The 23,653-nt window shown below is 46.8% G+C and overlaps 1 protein-coding gene across 1 annotated transcript in view; it reads left to right on the plus strand.

Moving 5' to 3' along the window:
- The first annotated feature begins 7,642 nt into the window (after positions 1 to 7,642).
- Positions 7,643 to 23,653, plus strand: part of SMTNL2 (smoothelin like 2) — a 47,668-nt gene continuing 31,657 nt past the window's right edge. The window contains exon 1 of the mRNA XM_024206940.2: positions 7,643 to 8,617. Coding sequence (XP_024062708.1) covers positions 8,213 to 8,617 — 405 coding nt within the window. The 5' untranslated portion in view covers positions 7,643 to 8,212. The remainder of the gene's footprint in view (positions 8,618 to 23,653) is intronic.

Here is a 23,653-nt window from a genome sequence, read left to right on the forward strand (position 1 = left end):
GACAGTCAGGAACGCCGCCAGCTTTTCTGCCGCCCTAGGCGGCGGAAGGTCCCGCCCCAAAATGCCGCCCCCCACAGAGGTGGCGGAAGGTCCCGCCGCCGAAATACCGCCGCGGTCGCCGCCCCCCAAATTGTAGCGCCCTAGGCGACTACCTAGGTCACCTAATGGGTTGCGCCAGCCCTGCTGACAGTCAGTCCTCCAACGCCTTCCCACAATTCCCCCACATGCCCAGAAAGACAGACAAGCTCTCCCAAAGCTCACTGAGACAGAATCATAGAGCAGCTCAGCTTACTGCAGTGCTAAGAACCAAGGGACAGACGTGCCCCCAGAAGCCTTAGGGAAACACATGAGTGAACACACCACCACTAAGGTCCCAGTAACTTGGGTAGGGCTTTGCAGTGTGGCTACTCACATCTGGGTTAAGCTAGCCTGGGGCCCAAACTCTGCAGGGAAGACATACTCTTGAAGGCCTCTTTACACTGCAGCACACTAGAGCAGCGTAAAGTGGCCTTAGACTCTAGTAAATGAGACTAAAGCTCAGCATGATTATTTTGGGAGAAAACAATCAGAACCTCCCTGAATTCTTGGTTTTAGCTATCTTGAATCAAAACTTTCATGAACTGTCCTGCTTTAACTGTCCACCGGTGTAGTAAAGTGGTACAACCCCTCCCTAGTGTGGACCCAGCTATCCCTGTATAAAGATATAGCTCATTCCTAGATGGGAAGGGGAATAAACTATCTCTGTAGAAGGCACCTTTATAGTGACATAACTGCATCTCCACTAGGGATGATAGCAATTTAACTACATTGGTAAAATTCAGTAATAAAAACCCTGCACTCCTAAACTTAGTTATATCAGTACCAAAACTGTGTATAGACTGGACCTGATATTCAGCTCAAAATTTGGGGTTTTCTAGGAGACTGGACAGGAGACTGGAACCTGGGCTACTCATTGTCTAAGCTTCTTTCCACTCGTTATAAATATTGTCTTCAAATCATTATGGACCTACAAATCTCATTTTCTGGGATTTTGTGGGGGAAACCAACTGTGCTGATGTGGAAGTTTTGCAAAAACATGGAGGTTAGAGGACAGGACAATGCTGCATAAGAATCTTTCAGTACAGATGGTAATGCCATTACTAGGAGAGCCCTACCCCTTCCTTCCTCTCTCCCTCCCTCTCAAACTATTGAAAAAAACGAGTCTATATTTGGGTTTTAAGAAATTAATGGAGTAGCTGGATTATATTACATTGACCAGATGTATCACGTTAAGATTTGAACAATATTGGGAGCAACAAAAGATGCCTTTGTGAACTAAGTACCGTGCTCACTTATAGAACCAATGTCAAGGGTACTTAAACCCCTACAGGGCTGGATAATGCAATGCCTCAAACCAAGTGACTCTTCCTGGGTCAGAGCCTCCGCTGGTGCATCAGTGTAGCTTCATTGACTTCAGTGGAGCCCACTTAAATCAGCTGAGGATCTGGCCCACTAACTAATGAATTCCCCCAATACCACTAAATGCCAAGTCAGTATAATTAACCTCAGTTTAAAAGGGGGAAACTGAGGCACAGGTTTTAAATGACTTTCCCAAGATCCCACAGCAACAGGGCAGCAGAGACAGGCTTTGTTCTAACCCAGAGTCCTGTGCTCAAGACAGCACATTACACTTCTCTGTTAGATTCTTGGGGCCTGATTCTTCTCTGATGTCAGTTTGATGCTACTGTAATGCCATTGACTTCATGGACTTACTCCTGACTTACACCGGTGTGAGAGTGGGCTAGTCAGGCTCTCGGGGCTAACCTGACCATTGGTGTAAGCGAGTGCAACTTCAGATCGTCCCTACTTTCTACTTTAAACCCAACTAGCCTTGAGTTACAATAATCATGGCCAGATACAGGTGTAGTACCTTAGTAACACGAGAAAGGACCACATTCTCTTCTCAGCAGTAACCTGGAGCAAGTCAAGGGAGTCACTCCGGAGTTAATGACACTACTGTAGCTCTGTGCAGAATCTGGCCCAGACTGTAATAGAGAATTGTGGCAAAATTATGTCCTGAGTTAAAGTCATGCAACCTCTTTTAACTGGGTGGATATAACTGACAAGTAAACATCTCCCCTTCCTCCCCACCCTCCCCAATCCAAGCCAGTTACTACTGTATATGCACTTTTGGTACAAATCTAGATCCTGATCCGGCAAGCAGCTCCCTATGGGTGTGCTGGCGTCTGCCTGCTTGGAGCCCCTTACAGAATCAGGGCCTTACACAGTCTCACGACTGCTAGGGTTGCTCAGAAATAGGGTGACCAGAGAGCAAGTATGAAAAATCAGGACAGAGTGTGGGGGGTAATAGGCACCTCTATAAGAAAAATCCCCGAATATTGGGACTGTCCCTATGGAATCGGGACATCTGGTCACCCTACTCAGAAGAGATGCTGGGGCTACAGCAGCAAAGGCTGACTCCGGAGATGAAAAGGAAGGAGCGGAGGAAGGCCCGCTGTGGCGCTGCGGCCTGTTCCAAGGGAGATAAGGAGCATGATGTCACTGCACACACTGACGTAAATCTTGTGAAAGAAAACAGACCGGCAGCCCGTGGAGATCTGTGACAAAGGCTGGGAGCCTCCTTTTTAACCCTTTGTTGTGCTGCCTCGTTCACAATAAAAACAAACCAGTAGTCGCAGCCGCTGAGTTTTTTCCATTCCCCCACCCTGCCCTTCCGAGAGGAGAACAGAGAGCAAGTTCCACCCTGCAGAGTTTCCCAGCCCCTGAGCAGGAATAACTCATGTAGGGGGCATCAGATTAAGCTACCTTAAAAGAAAAGGCCTGATTCTCCTCTCCCTTACACCAGAGTAAATTAGGAATATCTCTGTTGAAATCACAGGAGTTAGGCTGGTATAAAACAAGCGTCAGACCAGAATCAAGTCCAACGTGTACTCCAATAATGCTCAGAGTAATTGGCCACTGGATTGGATGGATCTATACAGTATCAGTTTACACATGCTGCTAAGGACCAGGCCCAGAAACACAACGATCGACCGGTGTCTGAAACCCCCCCCCCGCCCCGCCAAAACTACTTTGTTGTGCCTGGGCATTGTATTCTGCCTCATGTATATCTTTTCCCCCAGCTGACCCTGCCCTGCACATTGCAATGTACACTATGAATGCTTATGGACCAAATTATGCCCTCATCAGATATGTATCCAAAATGCCAAATACAATATCCAAATATTATGAAAACTGGAACTAAAGAGTGAGCACACAGAACCCATAACAATCAACTTTTTTTCTTTCCACGGATCCCAAACTCAAATTTCAATGTTAAAGGGAACATCTGAATCACTGCAGAATTTCTCCTTGCCAGCTAACACTGACTTAATATTTGTTTTAGCTCTATGTTACACGGCTGATTGAATAAAAGGTTATTTTATCATACTCTATACATGCTAGCAAATAACCCAAGAATGTAAGTCAATTGATAGCATTTGGATTTACATTTACTGACGGCATGTACAGGGGTAAGAGTTAATTGATTGGATTAAGTTTAATTTGGATGATCTCATGGCTGGGGAGATGTGCCAGATTTTCACTCTCAAACCTCAAGGAGAAATGTTTAAAGCTTTATTGCTGCAAATAAAGCTATTTTTGTCTAACATTGTTGTACGCTAGCACTGTTGATATCAAAGATTCCAAACACTGGAAAAAAAATATGGCAATGGGTCAACATAGATGTGCCAAAATAGCTATATAGGTTGTTACAAAAACACATGCACACAAAAAAAATTTGGCATTAAGCTTTAACATGAAATAACTGTTGGAACATTTACTAGATTAGGTAATATAGTGTTCTTTCCTGTCTCCCAATCAAATGAGACAGATTTTTTTTTAAAAAGGATCTAAGCAGGATTCTTACGAACTTTGTGGAAGTGTTTACATTCTATACTTAAAAATGATAGTCCAGCTCTGAAGGTGCAATAGTAGTTGAAATACAATATGGATCTATTGATGAAAGAGATTATCGGGGGGAAATATATTTAAATCTGATGAACTCTCCTGTCAAACATTAGGGAAAAGCTCAGGCAACCTGCAATGCTCAGAAAAATAATCCTTATGGGAGCAGATCTATTTGCAATGGGATTATTTGCATGCATGTTACTTGCATGAATAAGGGTGAGTCATCTGACTAAGGCTTACAGGATTGGGTTCTAAGAAAACTTCAGGCTCCCTAAAGGTGCCCCACAGTTGCCAAAATATTAAAATTGAATTAAAAATTTCACATGCATGTAAGTCCCCTTACCATTGATGCACTGGTTCTTGGAGTGCACAGAAGCAGTTTTGCAGGCAATATTATCACACGATTAGCACTACAATCTGAAGCGACAGAAAGAAATCGAGGTCCTGGTCCCATGGAGTGTTGAGATGCAGATTCGGATCCATTTTTGTGAACGCTTTCCAGGTGCAGATGCAGGGTTGTACAGCGCTAGCACATCATGGGCGCTACCAGAAACAAAGACTAGTAACATTCCACTTCATGCAGCAGGGATGGAACTGGGCCCTGGGTTCCAGTCAGGAACTCCTTCGCGAGACCACTGAAGGCAATGGGTTTGGCCAGATGCCAGTGAAGGCATAATTGGGTTTGCCAGGCCTTTGTCACCACTGAAGATGTGCAAGATGGAACGACTTGATTCTCAGAGCCCAGGCTGGCAGTTATTAAAAACAGATCTTTTCATGTGTAAGCTGAAAGCTGAACACATTTGATCTGGAACCCACTGAGATGCAATAAGGTCCACAATGCCATTTGCAGAGTCACTTTTCAGAGCAGAACCTCTCTTTGACCCAGACCAGGTCCAAATCTCCAGCTACACTGGGTATTTAAACCATGTATTCGAATCACACTAATGCCTGGATACTATAGTGCTAGGTGATTTAGAAATGCTGCAAAATCCTTACAGAAAATACACCAACATTCTACAGTAATAGTCCAAACAATCCAAATCACTGTGGTCATGTAAACTGCGGTGTTTAGGATCAGCACAGTATTTTTCATAAGGCTGGAGAGACAATTCTGACTAACCATTTTGAGTATGGTTTGCTTGGCCAACGTGGATGGGGCAAATATGGTTTGCTTGGCCAACATGGATGGGGCAAAGTAATTTCCACACTCTCATTAGAAGCCCAGTTCTAAATACATCTCACACTTTTAAAATGGTTTGGCCCCCAACCACGCTGGTCAGCCAAACCATGCTAGAAACCATTTTGGCTGGAACTGTATTTCACCATGGTTCCAAAACCTGGTTAAAAGCCCAGTGTAGATGAAAACCTGTCTGATGCTGGCAGGGAAAAAAAGTTGATTTCATTGTACTGGACAGATTTCCAGAAGTGTCTCATTTGGAGAGAAGAAACAAGCCAAGTGGTTTTTGTTCTAACGAGATGGCATGGTACTGCTGCTCTTGGGCATTGTTTGCTCTAGGCCTCTGTTTGGCTTGATCCTAAGAGGTAGAGCACAAATAACTAAGGACAAGAGTGTGTGGATTCACTCCCATGGACTTTGGGGGCTTTGTCTCAGGCACGAAAAGACGACCTACATTATTAGATTTTTTAAAAAAATCTTATTTTCAGGCATGACTTAAAAAAAGAGGCACAGGGAGAAAGAATAAAACTCAGATTGAGAGAGGATTTTCCAAGCTGCCTAGGAGATTTGGACACAATGTTCCTAATGGGATTTGGGCATCTAAATCCTTTAGACAGCCTTGAAGCTTTTGGACAGAGTGTGTCGGTCTTCTTCCCCCTGGTAATGCTGCCCCTCGGTTTATTTTTTTTTTTTGTTCTTGTGTTTGTTTTTTATATTATCTGTTTCATGATGGTTTTTTCATTGTTTGTGGCGGCTGCTACATTCCCAGGGCTGCATCCAGCTGTGATGACTTGGAAGAGGGAGATTTCAAACAAAAACAAAAAAAGGGCCGGACATGATTTTAAATGTCTGAAACAAACAGCAAGTGTCCCTCATCCTGAGAGAGAGAGAGAGAGAGAGAGAGGAGACCTTGAGACTGGATTTTGATTTCTTCCAAAATCAGGAAGGCCCTTCCTCCATATTGCTGTATTTACTGTATTGTGCAATGTTCCACATGCATGAACAAGGAGAGAAGTGGTTTTATAAATAACATTATGATGTAATTATTCTTTACTTGTCAGGGTCCAGACACACCAAAATAAGTGGATTTTCTTGGAGCAGATATGTGCTGCTTAGGGCTTGTTGAAAAATTTCGATCAAAACTTTTTTTTTTTTGGACTGAAAATTGAGCTTTCAACTAAATGAAATTTTTCATAAAAGGTGGGGTTTTTTTACTTTTTGTTGGAAAACCCAATACCTCCAAAATTATTTTCTGGTTTTGGCTGAAAGAAATGTATTTTTTATTTTTACTGAAAGTCCAAATTTTCAATGAGAAAAAAATATTCTGACCAACTCCCCCCGCCGCAAAAAATCCCAAGAACTGGCTAAAAAATCATGAGATTTTAAAAATGAATGGGGGATTCTTTTAATTTACCTCCTTTTGATTTGGAGCATATAGCGGTCACACTGTCGAGCTTTTCTCTGCAACCACGAGGGCTAGAAACTTACTTTAAATAAATGAAAGCTGATGTCCCAGCTAATATCCTAATTCCTGCAGCTGGGGGCTTGGAGAAAAACAAAAAGAATCTTAAGCCTGACAGATGGCAATGTTGTAATGAGCCCATTTTTAAAGCTGGCTCCTAACTGGAGTGGCTTTGCAGGAGTCACCCCAGGAAATAACTTGGCCCGGCATAGCCCCAGATCTGCCCTGATTTACACGCTTGGGCATACATCGAGGCAGTATTTCACCGAGTTTGCAGCTCATTCTGGACTCCACAGTCTTAGAGCTGCTGCTGGCAGTCAGGGGACAACTGTTGAGCGCTGACCCCTTCCTATGGCAAGAAAGCATCTATTGTCTCATAGGCCGTTGGCATTTGCTTGTAGGGTTGATTCAGAGCTGCGAAATGGGCCCCTTCTTCCCACAAATGGGAGAGAAGGGAGAGGGAAAGGGGGTGTTAACACAAATCAAGGAGGAAAGAGAAATCAGTGGGGGTTGAAGGTTAAGGCCAGCTTCGGTAATGAGTCAGTACCATAAATAAATGCAAACATACAGAAGTGTGTGTGTCTCTGTAGATCACCCCTACCTCTGCCAGAGCCCCGGATCTCTGGGAAACCCCTGCGTGGCCTGCCCCACCAAGACTCTCCCTGGCTGTGTATTGGTAGGCGTGTGGTGAGGGGAGCGCATGTGCAGCTGTGTCTGGGTGGGAGCAGGTCTAGGTGAGCGCCGCGTACATGCCCGTGTACAAGTTGTGTGGGAGAGTGTGTGTGTCTTTACTCTCCCAGAATCCAGTCCCCTCTCCCTTTGCCTCCGGGCTCCCCCAGGGAGCGATAAGGAATGTTTACTTTGGCAGCAGCATCCAAGCAACACAGGAAAGACCAGATATGCAACCCCCTGCTCAGTCCTCTCCCCTGGCTCCCACTCATTCCTAGCCACCTCCTCCCACAGCTCCCGCCCCACCCATAGCTTTTCCCTTCTGATCCTCCCTCCCCGCCCAGCCTGCCTCTCTCCCCCCTTGTCCCTTCCCCTCCTCCCACCCCAGAGCATCTCCCCTGCAGTTGCACAGCTCCTCCAGCGCCTGTGTCCCCCTGCGAGAGCTGTTGACAGAGCCAAGCAGCCCTCTGGCAGCTGCGAACAAGCCAGCCCCCCTCTCCACCCCTTTGCACTGTCCCCTCCTGAAATTGCATCGCCTCCTTGGAGGAGCCGGAGAGAGACACACACAGCCAGCCCCGCTGCTCAGCCAGCTTCGCTCTCGCTCCTTTGCTTTTCTGGGCAGAGCTGCCGGGCTGGAGCTGCCTCGCCTGCCCTAGGGCACCCCCAGAGCCTGGAGAATGCACAGAGCCAGCTGGAGCCCGGGGAAGTGAGCGTGTGAGTGCCCCGGGCAGGAGGTTGCCCTGCAGCAGGGACTGGGGGCTTTCCTTAGCCCAGTGTTTCTCAACCTTTTTGATACCAGGGACTGGCTTGCTGCCTTCCTAAACTGTGTCAGGGAGATCTCAGGGACCGGTGCCAGGACCCTCTGGCTTTGGAGTGGGGTGTCCTGCGTTCGCAGCCCCCAGCCTCACTGGCTGGGAGTTTGCCCGGAGCCCGGCAAGAGTCCCCGGCCCCCCAACATGGACACGGTGGCCAGCGACATCGCGGACCTCAGCAGTCAGGACGCACAGAGCGTGTGCGAGGCGCTGGGGCGCTACGAGGACACGCTGCGGGGCGCCGTGCGGGAGATCCACGTGGACATCCAGGTCTTCAAGCAAGGGGTGGACCGGCAGGTGGACGAGGTGCTGCGCCTCGCCAGCCCGCTGGCCCGCACCGTGGCCGAGCTACAGCAGGAGAACCAGCGGCTGCGAGCGCAGGTGGAGCGCTTGGCCAGGCAGGTGGAAGCCCTCAGCAGGTCGGCAGGGCTGCCAGACAGCTGGGCTGCGGAGTGCGGGGCAGCCGGGGGGCCCAACTCTCCAGGGGCTGGCGCAAGGCTGGCCAGGTTCTCCAGCCATGCCACCTTATCCATGACCGGCAAGAGCCAGGTAAGCACTGCTGGGAGCGGGAACCTGTGCTGGGGCGCCCCCTTGGGGGTGGCTGGGCATTGCAGGGTGCTTGGGAGGCAGGGGCACCTACCCCCAACCGGGGAGCACCCGTGCACAGGACGGACTAATCCAGGCATTTAAAATAATCTCAGCACCCCTCTCCACTTGTTTTGAACAGAATATTTGATAGACTTGGCCCGTTTGGGAACGAGGCCTGATCAGAGATTTCACTCCCTTTAACAGAATCAACTGGCAAGGCCAGATCAAGGAGAGTGCAAAGGTCCTGGCTCCGCAACACCCTGTTTGAAATCTGGTGATGTTACTCTCCGATGTCTCTCTGAACAGAAGCTCACCTCGAGATTGTTTTTATCTCTGCTGGTTCCCGTCCTTAAATGGTTTTAAAACGAAATCATTGGTCTTTATGCATGTGGGGCCAGGTCCCCAGAGGGTATCAATTGGCATAACTCCATTGAATCAGGCCCCTTGGGTCAAAGGGGGTTGTATGAATGAGGAAAGAAGTTGGGAGAGCCGTCCAGAGGAATCCTTGCCCAAGGAAACTGTGTGCGCCCCTTGGCGTGCTCCAAAGGCAAAATGAAGCCCTCTCTTCAGGAGCCTTTTTATGAGCAACAATAGAATTCCTCCCTGTCAGGGGTGATTTAGTGATCTCCAGAAGGGGGAGTCCCTGGGCACCCCCCCGCAGGACAGTGGTATGGCTCTGAGGATAAGGCTGTTATGCTGTCATTCCAAGGTCATAAACTTGCAAGAGCAGATAAAAGTGCTTTCTCAGTAGCTTGGCACAGGGAAACCCCACAGAGTTGAGCAGAAACTCTGCCCGAAACATGATACCCAGACAAATTGTTTATTACAGTACAAAGAACAGAGGGCCAGGTACAGCCCCTGCCACCTGGAGGTCGCAGTCAGACAACGGACACCTTTCCCACCCCATCAGGGCCCCCATGTCGGTCACAAGGATCACCTGATGCCCAATAGATTATGCAGGGGCTAGGGGAAGGTAGTTTAAGTCAGTGGAGAAGCACAAAACTGTTCTGAGGTAACTGAGGCTCTGGATCAGTGCATGTGTGAGTACTAACCCTATTTAAAGGGCCTTTGGCTGGGAACAGTGGAGAGCTTTTAAAGAGCTTGACCATGGGCAAGTGTCAGCGTCATTGCCTCCTGCAGAGCGAGCTGTAGGGTGAGCTGGAGATCAAGTGACTGGACCGGACTGAGTTGAGCCACGATTGTTTTATGGGGCAGTTTCATTTGTTGCAATCTTCCAAAGGCATCACCCTAGGAAGATTTGCTCACTCTTCACAGGCTCACCTCAACTCATTTCATGCTTCCACAAAGGTCCAACAAGCCCAGTTGCTACAACTAACTCCCAAAATGCGTTGTCAGACTTCACTCAGTCCTTAGGGAAATCTCTTGGTGAAGATAATGGAGATTTTCTTATAAACTAGATCAGTGGTTTTCAAACTGCGGGTCATGACCCAGAACTGGGTCACAGAATGGAAGGCACTGGGTCGTGACCGCTCTTGTCAGCACCACCGACTGGGCCATTAAAAGTCCCGTTGGCAGTGCTGCCCGGCTAAGGCAGGCTAGTCCCTACCAGTTCTGACACAGCGCTGCGCCCCGGAAGCAGCCAGCAGCAGGTCCGGCTCATGGGTTGGGGGGCCACAGGGCTCCATGTGCTGCCCCCGCCCCAAGCACCGGCTCCACATTCCCATTGGCTAGGAACCGGCCAATGGGGGCTACGGGTGGTGGTGCCTGCAGGCGAAAGCTGCACGGAGCCGCTTGCGCGCTTCCGCCTAGGAGCCGGACCTGCTGCTGGGGCGCACCACAGTCTGTGGTGCCAGGACAGGCAGGAAGCCTGCCTTAGCACCCCCGCTGCGCCGCTGACAGGGAGCCACCGGAGGTAAGCCCGCACCCCAACCCTGTGCCCCAACCCCCTGTCCCAGCCCTGAGCCCCCCCAAACCTGGAGCCCGCTCCTGCAACCCAAACCCCTCATCCCCGGCCCCATCCAAGAGCCCTCACCCCCCAGCCCAGAGCCCTGACCCCATCCTGCACCCCAAACCGCTGCCCCAGCCCAGAGCCCTCTCCCACACCCTGAACCCCTCATTCCTGGCCCCACCCCTGCACCCCAACCCTCTGCCCCAGCCCTGAGCCCCTCCCACATCCCAAACTCCTCATCCCCATCTCCATTGGGTTGTGGGCATCAACAATTTTCTTTAACTGGGTCGCCAGAAAAAAAAAAGTTTGAAAACCACTGGACTAGAGAAGTGCTTAAGGATTGGACCTGTTGTACATACATAACAAATCTCACAGCTCCTGATCCAAAGCCCATTCAAGCTAATGGAGGGAGGGATAGCTCAGTGGTTTGAGCATTGGCCTGCTAAACCCAGGGTTGTGAGTTCAATCCTTGAGGGGGCCACTTAAGGATCTGGGGCAAAATCAAAATTGGTCCTGCTAGTGAAGGCAGGGGGCTGGACTTGATGACCTTTGGTCCCTTCCAGAGATAGGATATATTAATTTAATGGGAATCTTTCCACTGAGTCCTGAGGATTTCAGGTCAGGACTATAGACCAGAAAGAGATCAGCTAAACTCAGTATCACTAACTCCCACCATATAAATAAATAAATCACAAGATTTAAAAAAAAAAAAAAAAAAGATTTTTTGCCACCTGGTGTTTGAACACTTGGGTCACGTTTTCAAACTTTTGTCTGCAGCCCTGGGAACCAGACACTTCCTTTTTTTAAAAGGACAACTGAGATTCTTATGTAATCAACATGACTCCCAGAGCTAAGGCTTCATATATCACAAGACTTGCAATGCAACCAAACCAAACCACCACACATAGGTAACATGGGCAGCTAGAAACAACTTTTAAAAAGTCTCATGGCTGTTCACTGATGACAAGAACCACATCCAACAGATGCAAGTGTACTACTAGGAGGCCCTCAGATAGCATGGTGCTGGGCAGAGTATCATTGCCTGGCTACAACAGACCAATATATGTTCTAGTTACAGTTCCATTATGATCAGCAATAGTTCCTTTTTACTGCTAGAAATTTACACTTTGCAATCCATAATTTGGTGTTGAATCAGTGGAGATATCTCCAGTTCACTAGGGGTGCGCCTGATATCTGGGCAGAAGTGGCTTGACTCTTGTTCATGAATTATGTTATGCAATATGATATAAGCGAATAGAAAATAGTTAGGGGTAGTTCATATATTTTCTTTGAGAAGTAGCTACTATTATTGTGGGACATGAGCCCTAGGGTGAAATTCTGGCCCCATTGACTTCACCTCCAGAGTAGGGAAAAGAAACACAAGAATACCAAAAATTGATATACTGCTAGCTGTTTTGTTTGTATTACTAATGCATGTATTTCTGGGTCCAATCCTGCTCACAATAAGGATGAGAATAGTTCAGAGAAAAAGAATAGTCCAGTGATTCAGGTGCTAGTCTAGAACTCAAGACCTTGGTGCAAGTCCTTGCTATGCCACAGACTTCCTTTGTGACCCTGGGCAAGTCATTTAATCCCTCATCTGTAAAACTGGAATAGCACCACTTTCCCACCTCATAGGAGTATTGTAAGGATCAGTATAAAGATTGTGAAGTGCTCAGATACTGTGGTAATGGGGCCATAAACAGACCATGCCCACTGAAGTCGGTAGAAATATTTCACAATATTCCATGGGCAATGGATTGGGTGCTCTGACACTAGCTACCCTCTCTGCCTCAGTTTCCCCATCTTTGATATTGGGGATGGTCAGGAATTGAGATTGAAGCATTTTCTTAGTGTAGGAAAGGAGTGATTAATAGAAGTGTGCAAAACACATCTTAAAGGGCAAAGCTGCGCAAATCTTTTCCTGTGCATTGTTATGAATTAAAAATAGGAAATGTTTGCAAGTCACTAAAGAAAGAGGATGCTTTAAAAAGCGAAAATTGGTTCATTTTCAAACAAAAATGGCTTTGTATCCAGTAGCGTGTAAATGATCTTTTTGCATATTTGGGCTGTTAATCGCTATTGGGGAGCCACCAGGCTTTTTTGAACCCAGTTCTGCAAAACTAAAATATTGCATTTTTCGTGTCATTACTATTAGGCGCTACTGTCACGGCATTCATCAGTACAAGACCCAGCTGAGAACAAGGCCCCATTGTGCTAAGTACTGCATGTAGACACAGTAAGGGGCAGTCCCCGTCCCAAAGAGGTTACAGTTTAAAGGGACAAGATAGAGACCAAGTGACTTGCCCAAGGTTACACAGCAACCTAGTGGCAGGGCCATGTCTCTCAAATCCCAGTGCAGGGCCCTATGTAATTCACCGTGCTGCCTCACAACTCTATTCCTCCCTCTTTAGTAAGTTGCCTAGCAGAAGAAACCCTCCCAGTTTAGTTCTCTCATGGAAGCTTTCTTCTCAAGGCATCACACTCCTCTGTTCTGCTGGCTCTTTATTTTGCCCCGTGCATGTGAGAATCGAATTTAACCCACTGAGCACCGCCAAAATGCAAGGTCGGGCCCATCGTTGTGTATTTTCCAAAGAAGATGGTGGAAACTTACACCGGAAGAGTCTTGGGCGTCCATTATTTACAGTAGTATAGCTTCCCCCATCCCAGCTGCATGTCAATCTGTATCTGTAGTGCATGCTGCTAGTGCTATGAAAATGGGGTTGGATTTCTTAGCTTCAGCTTACCGCAGGTCACTGGTTCTGTACTATGTTTCAGGCAGCTCTTGGCCTGAGCTGTCATTCCCAGTTACCAGTGATGTCATTCAGAGCAGCTGGCTTTGCAGATCCCCTGGGGAGAGGTGAGAAAGCACTTACAGCTGGAGCTACCTCGAGCAGCTCTAAAAGACAACAAAAGTATTGAATTTACACTAATATGATGGATGGCTTTGACTTGGGCAGGGATGAGAGCGCCTGGTAAGTTTCTGTAGTGCACGCGGGCTGCTGAAGTCTTGGGGGGACAGCTGGAGGATACCAATTGTTGAAAGTGATTTTAGGGGTCGGTTTCATTTTTAAGCACGCATATCACCGGAGACCAACACGAACCCTCTGTGGAGTTCTGCTCACGTCAGCAGTTTGGTGGAAATGCCTCCAAAAGAGTCCCCCCCCTTAGTGCTCCTCTATTGGTATGTCTACGCTGCAGCTGGAGTTGTGACTGCAGTCGGTGTGGGCACACAACACACACACACACACATTTTCATCCAGCTACTGCAGCTAAAAATAGTAGCAACGCCACAACAGCATAGAGCCCTGGCAGGCAGGCAGGCAATGGGTATGTGCCCAGGGTTCTAGGTGGGCGTGTCCAGTCCGTGCCAACATCTGCGCCGGTGCAATTTCACGGCTATTTTTAGTGGCACTAGCTAGATTCAAGCTATGTGGGGATGCTTAGACTAGCTGCAGTCACACCTCTGACTACAGTGCAGACATACCGAAAAGGTGAAATCCTGGCCCCACCGACATCAGTGGGGAATTTGCTATTGACTTCAACACAACCAGGATTTCACTCTCTGATCTCATTCACCAGCCCTGCTGGAGAGGGAAGGAAAAAGAACGACTTTCTATGTGAATGAAAAACTAACATAAGGTCCCATGTTTGAAAATCTGGCCTAACAGGATCCTGTCCATTTTAGGTGCTTCCAGGCCAATATGCTTATTCAAATGAAGGATTAAGGTTCCCATGTCTGGAAACTCCTTCCCTCCCAGTGGTTTGAACATTGGCCTGCTAAACCCAGGGTTGTGAGTTCAATCCTCAAGGGGGCCACTTAGGGATCTGGGGCAAAAAAATCAGTACTTGGTCCTGCTAGTGAAGGCAGGGGGCTGGACTCAATGACCTTTTGGGGTCCCTTCCAGTTCTATGAGATAGGTATATCTCCATATATTTATTTATTTACTGCTGACTTACTACCTTTTATTTAGGGTGATTTTTGGTTGTTCTGTTATAGTGATAAACAGAACCGTATGTATCCAGTTTCAGATTCCGGCATGTAAAGGTGCCCACTGCAAGAGGACATCGTTCTTGTGTCCATATAAGCTAGAAAGAGGAGCCTGTACCAAAACCCCTATGAAAGGCACAGTCCTTTACCCTGCTTGAATCCATCACATGCACATATGTGCGCACAGAATTAGTGCGTAAACACAGCCCTCTGCCTGGGGTTCCTTGACAGCAGTTGAAGTAACTGTGGGAAGAAAGCTAGGCTGTACTTGGTTTTTGTTCCAGGCCTCCCTGTCTCAGACTTCAGTTTCCTCTGCCGGAAGAGTCACTCTCACCTCCCAGGTGGAGTTAATGAGCAACACCTACCACAGCGAGTGAACAGGAATTCTGTGCTGGACACTTTACAAAGTGGATCAACAGAAGAACCTGCCATGTTAGCTCAGCCCCCGAACAGCATACCTGTGAACTCTGGGGAAGTTCCAATCTAGAGTGACACACTCCCAAAGTTTGGGAAAATTCAGGTTTGAACTTGTTAGACCCATTCTTTAAAAGTGTGATCATGTCTGTCACCTCCAGATTTTGCTTCTTCACTTCCCACTGCAGGATCAGGCAGGATTCTAGAGTTGGTTGAAGTTTTTCAACCAACACAAGTTTCCTGCCCCCAAATGGAGTTTTATCTAAACCAAAACTTTCCACAGGAAAAGGTTAGGACTTTTGTTTTTCCAACCTAAAATTTTCCAAAAATATCAAATTTGTTTCTCCTTTTTTCCCTGTCTCCCTCCACCCCCAGTACAATAAAATGAATAAGTGACAGAGTAAAGAGAAAAATGAAACTCTGCAACTCTAGCTTTTCAGAAGCTGAGGAAGTTTTGAAAATTTGGAGAGGAAAAAAAGCAAAGACAAAGAGGAAAGTGAAAGATTCCAGACATACATTCTCAGAGTGGGGGCAGCAGATTATCCCATATCTGCCTTACAGCTTCCTCCTTCTGAAGCACCTGGTACCGACCACTGTGGATGACAGCATCTTAGGTTACATGGGCCTGGGGTCTGATCCAGTCTGGCAGTTCCTATGTGCCTAGTGCATTCAGTGCTAAGAAGGGGGGGACCCCAAACATCTGAAATTTTGATATCTATTTTTTGATAACTGAATCAAAACCAATGCTTCCGTTCAAATTATTTCAAAATTTTCCCATAAAAAAGTCACTTTTTTAAAAAAGTTTAATTTTAATTTGAAACTGTGGGGGGGGGGGGAATAAACAGTTTTTCCAACCATCTCTATAGGAGACACTTGCAAGCACTTGGACTTCTTCTGCTACAAGACTTTTCTGGCTCCCTCCCCACCCGCCGGCACCAATCCATTCACAACTTTGGGCTACCCAGAGAAAATGAGCCAATGGGGTAGATCAATATAGCTCCCTCTGGCCCAGTTACTGCAAGGTAGTCCTATGCTGCAAATTGATGTGTTCCTGAAAAAAAATTAAAGATTAAATGATGAGTGAGCAAATGCAGCCATATATAGGGCCAGATTTAAGGGCAGGGGACCCAGGCAATAGCCTGGGGGTGCCAGGCTTGGAGTGCTGTTTTTGTTGTTAGTGACAAAAGGGAAAATAGGGAATACTTGAAACATGTTTCTTCAGACATTCTATGTGGATTCATTTTTCACTAGCCTCCTAGAATGTTCTGGACCTTAGTAGAATCTTGTGGAACCTTCCAGATTTTTTGAGAACTACATTTTCCTCAAACCTCCTAGCATGTTGTCAGCCCTGCCCTGCCCTCGCGGGTATATAAGGGGCGGGGTGCTGCCAGTCAGTCAGTGAGATATAAGAACAAAGTGAAGTGAGAGCCTAGCTGTGATATTGTGAACCTTGTTTTATTGTGTAATTGTGAAAGTATACTTGTGTTTTAAGATTTGAAGAGTGTAAGCAGCGACTAATAAAAGTACATATTTAATGAGATGCCAGAGATCTCTATCGAACCCCTACCTACACAACAATATAAAAGAAATACCGTTACTTCTTTTGTTATGCTTAACACGAAATGGGGATCATAGACTTTTGCTCTCCCTAATACTGTTTTACCTTGCAGAAAATAAAAGATGCTCCTGAAGGAGCCCAGTATAGGAAGCGAAAAGCTCAATTGCAATCTAGTTTGCAGCAAGGGGCAAATTTGATGGGAAAAATATCTGAAACAGAACAACACACTCTGGGCTTTAGGCAGTAGTGATCGTCCCAGTGCAGAAGAAATTGAGGAATTTATTTGCTTAAATATGGCATGAATAAATACAGATTTACAGATCCTAGCATGCAAATGTATCATCTTATCTGACAGGGATAAATCATGCATCAAAGTTGTGAAATGGCCTCCCAAGGCAATGCAGGGGAGGGGGCACTGAAGCTGTTCCTTGCCTGGGGCACCATTTGGTCAGGATGACCAATTGCTACTAAGGTGAGAGCTTTTTGGGAGGAGTGTTCATAGTGTTCATTACACAGTTGTCAGGAGGTGATCCACAGCTTAAACTTAGTACACCAGACCCTCGCTAGAATGCGCGTCTCTATAGCGCAAATTCGCATATAACGCGGTCGCGGCCATGGATCCCAAATTTAATTACTTTAATTGCAATTCATTTTAACGAAGTCCCCGCGTTAACGTGGTACTGCGCATGGATCCCAAATCCCGCGTTCTAGCCAGGGTCCGGTCTATGTCCTGAACTACCACGTAGTTGTTGCTTGTACTCCTGCTTTCCTCAGAGAATTAGATTTTAAGCTCATTGGAGTGGGGGCCCTGGGTGAAGGATTTCACCTCATGTCTTTATGTCTGTTTGTTACAATATCCTAGCACAATGGATCACTGATCTTGTCTGGGGCCGTTTGCAATACAAGTAATAGATAATGTGCAGATACAGTTACAGTAGCCCCATGACAAGACAGGAAGGATGACCAGAATCCACGCTCGATACACCTGAGCAACACCGCCGAGTAGCAGAAAAGTCACTAACCCTCCTAGCCATCTATGTGGGGATTTGAGTCACTTGACCACCAAGTCGTGGATTTCAGTGCACTTGATCTGTTCTCAAGTCCTGCTCGGCACCAGCTCATTTGGAGCCACCTAGAGCCTGTCACTGGAGCTCCGAGTATTCCTTTGTCTGTGCTCCCCCATGCATGCTCTCCCGTATGTGGGGCTTACGTGGTACAGAGAGCCACGTCGGAGCCCATGATGTCAGGCTGAATTTCACCCTAACTGGATACAGGAGAGTATCTGGAGTTGGGAAGGAAGGCAGACGTGACTCCATCCATGTATTTTACAACAGCTCATGTGTAATGCCTTTTTAGGTCTGCTGCATAGAGAGATTTATTGCACTGATTAGGCGCAGGGGGGAGAACCCTCTGAGCTAAAGCAGGTTTTCTGATAAGGCTGTGGGTGTATTACTCCACTGCAGAAAGGCTGCATGCAAACAATGCCAGGTTTGGGTTCAGTTGGGGCATTAAACCACAGCCTGCAGCAGGAACAATGCCCCAGTGTGTGCTGGGGAAGTACACCAGGCAAGCACAGCTGTCCTGCCACCTTGGAATAAAATGCAAGGCGTACTCTTCCCATGTGGGACAAGCACTGCTGGCTGGCGTGCTGGGCCCTGGGATCATAATGCGGAGGGCATAGTAAGTCTGCCACTAGCCTATTGCAGCACCACTAGTGACCACCCTTATATTCTAACTTTGTTTTGAGGGTTTATGGTTCAAGGGTCTGTACTGTCACCCATCGCTGCAGTACATGTTTGACCTCTGCTCTTCCTCCCTAGTGCACCTGAGCAGGGCTAGGTGCAACTGACCCCATAGGGATAGATTCCACAACATGCTGAGTGCTTCCTGTGAAGCATTCAGTGCTTTTGACTCCCACCGACATAGACAGGGGACAATGGGCACTGACAGATGGTGTTAAGTACCATGCAGGATAGGGCCCTCATTGAAGGAGTCCGCAGTATTTTGTTATAGGTAGTGTTGTTGCAGGAGTGCTCTATAAAACAGGTCTCTCTCTCTCTCCCTCCTCACATATGAGAGTAGTTATTAGATAAGGTATAATAGATAGCACTCAAGAAGATGTACTCTTACTTCTCTGCTGCTGTTGGCAGTGGTGCTGCCTTCAGAGCTGGGCGCCCGGCCAGCAGCCACTGTTCTCCAGCTGCCCAGCTCTGAATGTGTGCAATAAGTTCCCCCACCCCCCAAAGCTCCCCAGTTTGAGAACTACTGATCTCTCTAGACCATCCCTGACAAGTGTTTGTCTAACCTCTTCCTAAAAACCTCCAATGATGGAGTTTCCATGACCTTCCTAGGTGATTTGTTCCAATGCTTAACTACCCTGACGCTTAGGAAGTGTTTTTCTAACACTTTAGTCTATTCTAAATCTCCTTCACCGCAATTTAAGTGTGGGTCTTTACATGCAACTCTTAAATGTCAACTAGAGCTGGTGGTTTTTTACTTCTGCTTTATAAGGCTGTGTCTACACTGCCACTTTCAGTGCTAAAACTTGAGTCGTTCAGGGGTGTGAAAAGACACCCCCCTGAGTGACAAAAGATTTTGCGCTGAAAAGTGCCAGTGTAGACAGCACTTTATTGCCGGGAGCAAAGCTACCACTGCTCATTCAGGGTGGGGTTTTTTTGTTTTTGTTTTTTAAATCGCCGGGAGAGTTCTCCCTGTGATAAAGTGTGTCTACACCGCCCACGTCACAGCGCTGCCGCGGCTGCACTGTAACCTGGGCAGTGTGGACAGACCCTTCATGTCTAATTTGAAGAAACTGATGCTCTAAAGTTCCATATTAAAGTGCAGATCTACTATGAGCAGTGTTTGTGCTGACTTGGCACTTCATTCACCCACAGGCCTGCTCCCTGCATATATTTTGGGTCTTACCTGTTTACTGGCCAAAACAAGTTTCATTACACTTACTCTTGCTCACCCTGCAGAGAAACACTGCTCTGGAGGAGCAAGCCAGGGTCAGTTTTGGCTGGTGCCTAGTCAACAGAGGGATTATCCAAGTTCCAATGGCAAAATCTTGATTTATCTCCCATTTGATAGGAGCCATGCAAGGATTGGTTGAATTCAGTGATTAAGGCCTGCCTGTGTACTGTTGGGAACTGGTGCAGCGATGTGACATCAATTTACCAATCAGAATGAGCTCTGGACATTAAGGACCTGGTTCCTCACTTATTTACACTGGTGTAACTACTGAGTTCAGTAGCATTATGCCAGATGTACAGCCGTGTGAGGAAGTGGAGAATTGAGCCCCCAGTATTCACAGCCAGACTCTAATAAAACTAAAATTAGACACTGTGTAGCAAAACTCTTCTATCAGGTTAGTTATTAAGAAACCTATAGATCTCCACTTGTTTGGCTCATAGAACTCCTCCCATTCTGTTAGCTACACTAAACTGTTTAGTCCCTATAAAATTCCTATTTGGATTTTTAAAAAAAACCCTAGGATTTTCTTTTTGAAGGATATAACTGATTTGACACCAGTTTTCCAGTAGGAGTAACTCCACTGACTTCACTTCCCCCGAGAAAGAATGCAGAATCATGGCCCATTAATGTGTCTTCACAAACAAACCAAACCCTGCCCTCTCCACTCCAGTGCAATTCCTCCAGATAGGGCCAAATTCTGCCCTCCTGCACCAGTGCTTATTTACTTCAATTACATTTGAAATGTTGCCGTGAATAATGAAAACAAAATGGTCTCCAATAATGCACCAAATGTCTGAATCCCATTTTCTATACTTGAAGCCATCCAGGAACAAGTTTCTCTCTGTTTTTGCAGACTGTTGGCCTGTCTCCAGACCACGGAGGATTAACACCACACCCAGAGTCTGCTCAGGACCTTTCTTCAGGGCACTATGTACTAGTAGGACCAATAAGCTTCAGCATACCCCAGAACAAACCACTTCAACATAAATCCAACAGCTAATTTCCCCCGACCCATGGTCTTCCTTACCAGTCTCCCTGCTTCCTTACCAGTCCTCCTAGAAAACACCTGCGAGGGAATTCCCCTGTTCTAGAAACCATCCTACTTCCTGGAGCTTCTGCTAGACCCACTCTTACAGCCTTTACAGGAAACAGGAGCGCATCAGGAAATCAGCTGATCCCTTCGCAGCTGGTTCTGATCACCCCCTCTGCTGTGCCCAAACACCTGTTTTTACAGGGGCACTGCCTCAGCACAGGGCTGGCTGGCTCCAGGGCCCCTCTTCCTTTTGGGGGCAGACCACCCTGTTGCACTGATAAAAGAGTTAAATACTTGCGGTGAATTTGGTAAGAATCTTCCACCAATGTTTGAATTAAATTGTTTTGTGGTAAAATCTGGTCATGTGGCTGAGTGATCTTTTGGGGCCCAATTCTTTCTGTTCCAAGGACCTGATCCTGCACCCTTTTTTCCCCCCCCCCATGGGTGAGGCTATGGAGGGGCACATTAGTAATGTGTTGGCAGCATTTGTCTGCACTCATTTGAGGGCCATTTGTCACGGCCCAGCTGCATTTGGCCCTAAAACCTTGGCGATGATATAACGGCATGAAGCAGTTCCCAGAATCTTTTTCCTCCGCATGAAGCTTGTTAGAAAGCTGCTCTCTTAATGCTGCACAAATTACTGCCTTGAGGGTGCGCATTCTTCTGAAATGGGAGACAGGTCATTTAGATAACCTTTTAAGGTACCCGCACTAGCCAAGCTGTCTGGAATCTGTATACTCTGCATGGCAGGCGGTGGGTCAACCTGGCTTCAGTTACATGAGAAGTTACCCCAGGTGTGAATTCGCCCCAGTCCTCTCTCTCTCTAGATAACATTGTTTGCCTTGTTCTCATTTTCTTTTCCAACCCACACCCCCCTACATTTTAGTACCATTTGTCTTTGCTTCAGCCCTTTACTCACATCACAGCTTTCCTCTTTTTGTTTTTCTTTCGCCAACAGTGGCAAGATAGCCCCTTTCACCAGCACTGAATTTGCTAAGGGCCCTGTCCTGAAGGCAACATTTCTCATGGGCTTGATTTTCAGAAGGGCGGATGAGCGCCCTGAACTCTTCCTGACGTCAGCAGGCGCGGTGCGTGCTCAGCACCTCTGAACATCGGGCCCATATTGATGTCGATGGAAATGTTGCCAGGGTCGGAAGTGCAAGATGGTGCCTTGAAAGGGGAAAAAAATAATCTTCCCTTGATCATTTTCAGAAACAAGTGACAGCCTCACCATGAAACCAAAGACCTCATAAAAGCAAATTTGACAAGACCAGATATGGTAAAACATTCTGGGCATGATCCTGCACTCTGGCCCCAATCCAGTGAAGCACTTACATACATATGCAGTCTCGTTGACTTCAGTGGGACTAAGCATATGGTTAAAATTAAGCAAGAGCTTAAGTGCTTTGCTGGATTGGAGCGTGCTCAGCATCATGCGGGACTGAACATTTAGGCCCTTTTAGGAAACTCGCTTAATGGGTTAAACAGGCTGTTTGGGACAGGGATTCTCATTTGAATAAGAGTTTGTACAATGCCTGTAACAATGCTATGGGATTTCTAGTTAGATCACATTTGTAAGGTACTGTGCACATGAAAAACCAGTTGGAAGATTGCTGTGTGATATCCATTGCAAGATTGCCTCTCTAAATACCTGTTTATTATTATGCTATGACTAATCAAGATTTTCAAGCAGGATTTTGCATGCCTTCATTTTTGGCTGGCCAACCTGAGCCACCTTAAAAGGGGCTGATTTTCAGAAAGTGCTGAGCACCCACTCTCTGAAAATCGAGCTGCTTTCAGCTGGGCAACCAGAATCGCTAATCACGTCTGAAAATCTGGGCAATTAGTAATCATTAATTATCCACCAAATCCCGTGGCCCTCAAAGCAGGCAAGACGTCCATAGAAGTCTATGGGAGTTTTAGTCAAGTGAGGGCTGCTATTTTAAAGAAATTGAAATTGTTTGTGTTCCCAAAATGCCCCCAATCCATTAGTCTCTCAGTCAGCCTGCCCCTCACTCAGTAATCAAGGCTGTGTCTGCTCTCATCAGGTATGTTATGGGTAAATTAAAGCTATATTCAGAAAGCAAGGCCATAGGTTAGAGCTGGTATGTCTACACTGTGATCAAGACCTGCAGCCTGGCCTGGATCAGCTGACTCGGACTGCAGGGCAATCAAATTGCAATGTAGATGTTTCCCCCCTTGTGGGGTCTTAGAGCCCGGGCTCCAGCATGAGCCCAAACGTCTACACTGCTATTTTTAGCCCCACAGTCCATGCCCCGAGAGCCGCAGTGAGCTGACCTGAGCTCTGAAACTCAGTGCCGTGGGTTTTTTATCACAGTGTAGACATACCTGGTGTGACTTCTCCTGAAAGAAAGAGAGCACATTGTGCAGTGAAAGCCTTGATGAGGTTGCATGTTAGGTCCATGAACTGTAACTTGTACAATTGTATTTTAACACCATGCAAATAATCCAGTATGGTGCAGTCAATAAAAACAACAGCTGTGTTTTTCTGTCTGCAGGAAACAAATCCAAGTGTCACTTACTAAAACCCTACAGCTCCCAGGGTTTAGCGCTAATGTTTTATCTTTGCATTTGCCATGTTGCTACCCTGGCAACAAAGGCCACTTGCTTTCTGTTTTTCTACGTGTAGGAGGTTTCTGTATATCAGTCCTGAGAATTCCTCCACTGCTGAACACCAGGGGTCAAAACCTGGTTTCTGAGTCAAGCAGGATTTTATCTATGGATCATCTCATTACTGTTGGGATCACAATTACAAGTATTTCTCCTCCCAATACCCCTGCAACGTAGGGAAATATTTCTGTTATCCCAGTTTTACAGATGGGGTACTGCTGTGATGGTTAATTTGCTGGCTCTTGTGATAAAATCTGATCCGATGCTGTGATGGTGCCTGTGCTTTGGTCATAGGAGCATGCTGCACTGAGGTTTTTTAGTCTTGCTAAAGTGCATGCCGCTGTCCTGCATTGGTGGCTAGCGAGGGGGAAAGTGTTAACATCTTCCTAAGTAGCACTGCATGCAGTCAGAGAGGTGCTAATACAATTTCCCTTTTGCCAGTATGGGTTGTGTGAGGGGATTTCCTCTGCATTGCACACACTTGCCTG

This window comes from Terrapene carolina, unplaced genomic scaffold, assembly GCF_002925995.2.
Source record: "Terrapene carolina triunguis isolate 2854851 unplaced genomic scaffold, T_m_triunguis-2.0 Scaffold231, whole genome shotgun sequence".
In the NCBI taxonomy this organism is placed as follows: domain Eukaryota; kingdom Metazoa; phylum Chordata; order Testudines; family Emydidae; genus Terrapene; species Terrapene triunguis.